At 42.7% G+C, this 2,563-nt stretch overlaps 1 protein-coding gene across 2 annotated transcripts in view; it reads right to left on the bottom strand.

Moving 5' to 3' along the window:
• The window catches only part of ANKRD44 (ankyrin repeat domain 44), a 191,070-nt gene extending 188,767 nt beyond the window's left edge, over positions 1–2,303 (bottom strand). For both annotated transcript variants that reach the window (XM_007465702.1, XM_007465701.1), the window contains exon 1: positions 2,214–2,303. In XM_007465702.1, the coding sequence (XP_007465764.1) occupies positions 2,214–2,249 (36 nt within the window). In that variant the 5' untranslated portion in view covers positions 2,250–2,303. The remainder of the gene's footprint in view (positions 1–2,213) is intronic.
• Between the last annotated feature and the right edge of the window lie 260 nt (positions 2,304–2,563).

The raw sequence follows: 2,563 nt of genomic DNA, 5'->3' as shown, positions 1-2,563 counted from the left end.
GGCTATCTTCTCACTGCTGTATCCCTAGCACCTAACACAGGGTCCGAACTCAGTAAATAACTGTCGAAAGAACAAGACACTGTACAGACAAGAGGTATTCCCTAGAATTCTCTAAGACCAAAAATTGGTGTGGCCAAAATTGCTAATTGTTCACCCAAGTTCCTGTTCTCTGACTCTTTGGGGCCACAGCTACACTAATTTCTCAACCTCCCTTGTAGGTAAGTTTGGCACATGACTGAGTTCTGGGCAGTGGGACGTGGGTGGAAGTGATTAAGTCACTGCCAAGCGGACCCATGAAAATCCTCCCATGCTTTGCCTTCACACTCCTTTTTCCCCTCTGGTTGGACTAGAGACAAACCCCTTGAGTGACCTTAGAAGCTACATGTTGATACCTGGGACTCTATGTGGAAGAGAGCCACCCCTCTCATCTGTTCATAAGAGAATCAACCTTCTCCTATGTTTGAGCCGTCAGACACTTAGGAATCTACGTGTTCAGGAGTAAACCTCTCTAATTCAGTCACACAGTTAGGTGACAACTCAAGTTAAGCTCCCCTAATCTTTACCAGCCAGTGGACATTTGTCACTTTCCTAAGGAGAAATAAAGGTCATTCAGAGGACAGTCCAAATCTTTCTTGGGATGTACGAATGAACAAAAGTCCTGTTTACTCATGATCCTCAGGAAAAGCCACAAAACAGGCTGGGCAAATTCTGGTGATGTCAGAACCATAGATGATCAGCCTCCTTGCCTCGCCTCCTCTCAGAAGTACAGGGCCCCGCAGGCCCTGCACAAGTGCCCAACTGCCTTCTCAAGTAGTCTGGCCCTGGCCTCATCTGTGCTTACCTTGCAAAAATGTCACAGCACATTGCTCCGTTCTTTTCAGTGCCAGCTGGCGAGAAGTGGCCCAAAGCTTTTTCAAAAACCCACAGCAACCTACACTGCCACAGAACAATGGCTGCACCAATGACTCGCCTTCTGAATAAAGCATTCAGCCAACCGGATAGTGATGCAACCTCAGACAGAATTCATTTCCCAGTGGCAAAGCTCTTCTTACCCCGATGTTTCTGACTCTGTTGTTCCTACTGAACACTAGAGATTTCAAAGAAAACTCCTCTCCCCGATGGACTGGAGCATTTAAGTAATTGAGTTACATTAAGAAAATTAGTAGCATGTACTGTACATAATTGCCTGTTTAATCTAGGTCTAGAAAACTATTAACAGGGTAAATGATTGACTAACTCTTTGCACCTTTCTTCATTGCAGGTTTCTTTATTTCAAGAACTTCCAGATCCAGTGGTTCTTAATCTGTGGGGGGTCACAGACTCGTTTAAGAATTTGATGAAATGCCCTGACCCTTTCACAGAAAAAAATATGTCCACAAGTGCACACACATATTACACACGATTTCAGGGTGCACACAGAATGCCAAGTCTATCCACTGATTCCAGGTTCATGGACCCTCCAGAGCAGAGGGCAGCAAAATTTCCCTCTAAAGGGCCAGAGAGTGAATATTTTTGGCGTTTCAGGCCACATACTGTCTCTGTCACAGCGACTCAACTCTGCTGCTGCAGTATGAAGGCTGCGCTGCCCGTACTCCAACCAAACTTTACTTGTAGATAGCAGAATTTGAATTTCACAGAGTTTCCCTGTATCACAAAATATTCCTTTTTCATTCTTTTTTCGGCTATTTAAAAAATAAAAACCATTCTTAGCTGGTAGTCTGTACGAAAACAGGTGACAGAGCATAGTTTGTCAATCCCTGCTGTAGGGCAAGGGTTCTAGATGTACACATTTTCTGTCCCTATTTTCACTAACTTCTAATGGAAACTCCACGTTTCTTCGCATTATGAATGCGGGCAGCAAACCTCAGTAGTGTCAGCAGAAATCACATTCATACCACATTAGAGTGGTAGCAGGTAACACAAAATACTCATCTGGCTCACCACTATTTTTAAATTATGGTCACTATTAGATCTCCTACTGTATCTTGCCATTTAAATGTGCTGATAAATACATATATTATTATAGGAAAAATCTGATTTGATAACTGAATTTCAATATAATTGATTTCTATTTGAACCCTATATATTTTATTTAGTGCATTTAAAAACAGAATTCTGAGAAGCAGGGCAGGGCTTTCACCAGACACCAGAGAGGTCCCTGGCACAGAACAGGTTAAGAGGGTCTGAGCCGGAAAAGCCAGAGCATCTCCTACCAGAGCATTCACATCTTCCGTTTTGTAGATGAGCATCCGTATCTCCTCTGGATCACCGCTGAAGATTGCTTGGACCAATGGTGGCTGTAAACACAGGAGAATTTGAATTAGAACTATAATTAAATAATTGGATTGCATTGAGATGCAGATGGCTAGAAGATATGTTCCCCAAAAAGTTTATTCAACAATTATCAATTGGCAGACAAAGATGAATATGGCTCAGGCTTACCCTCACTCGAAGTCTAGTAGGGGGTGTATTTGCATAAAGAATTAACTATAATATGATTTGAAAGCCATGACAGACAGTCACATCTAACCTGGGGCTATGAGTATAACATGAAAATCACCCC

This window comes from Lipotes vexillifer, unplaced genomic scaffold (genome assembly GCF_000442215.2).
Source record: "Lipotes vexillifer unplaced genomic scaffold, Lipotes_vexillifer_v1.1 scaffold113, whole genome shotgun sequence".
Taxonomy (NCBI): Eukaryota; Metazoa; Chordata; class Mammalia; order Artiodactyla; family Lipotidae; genus Lipotes; species Lipotes vexillifer.
Note: the sequence above shows the minus strand (reverse complement) of the source record. Positions and strands in the feature narration are given on the sequence as shown.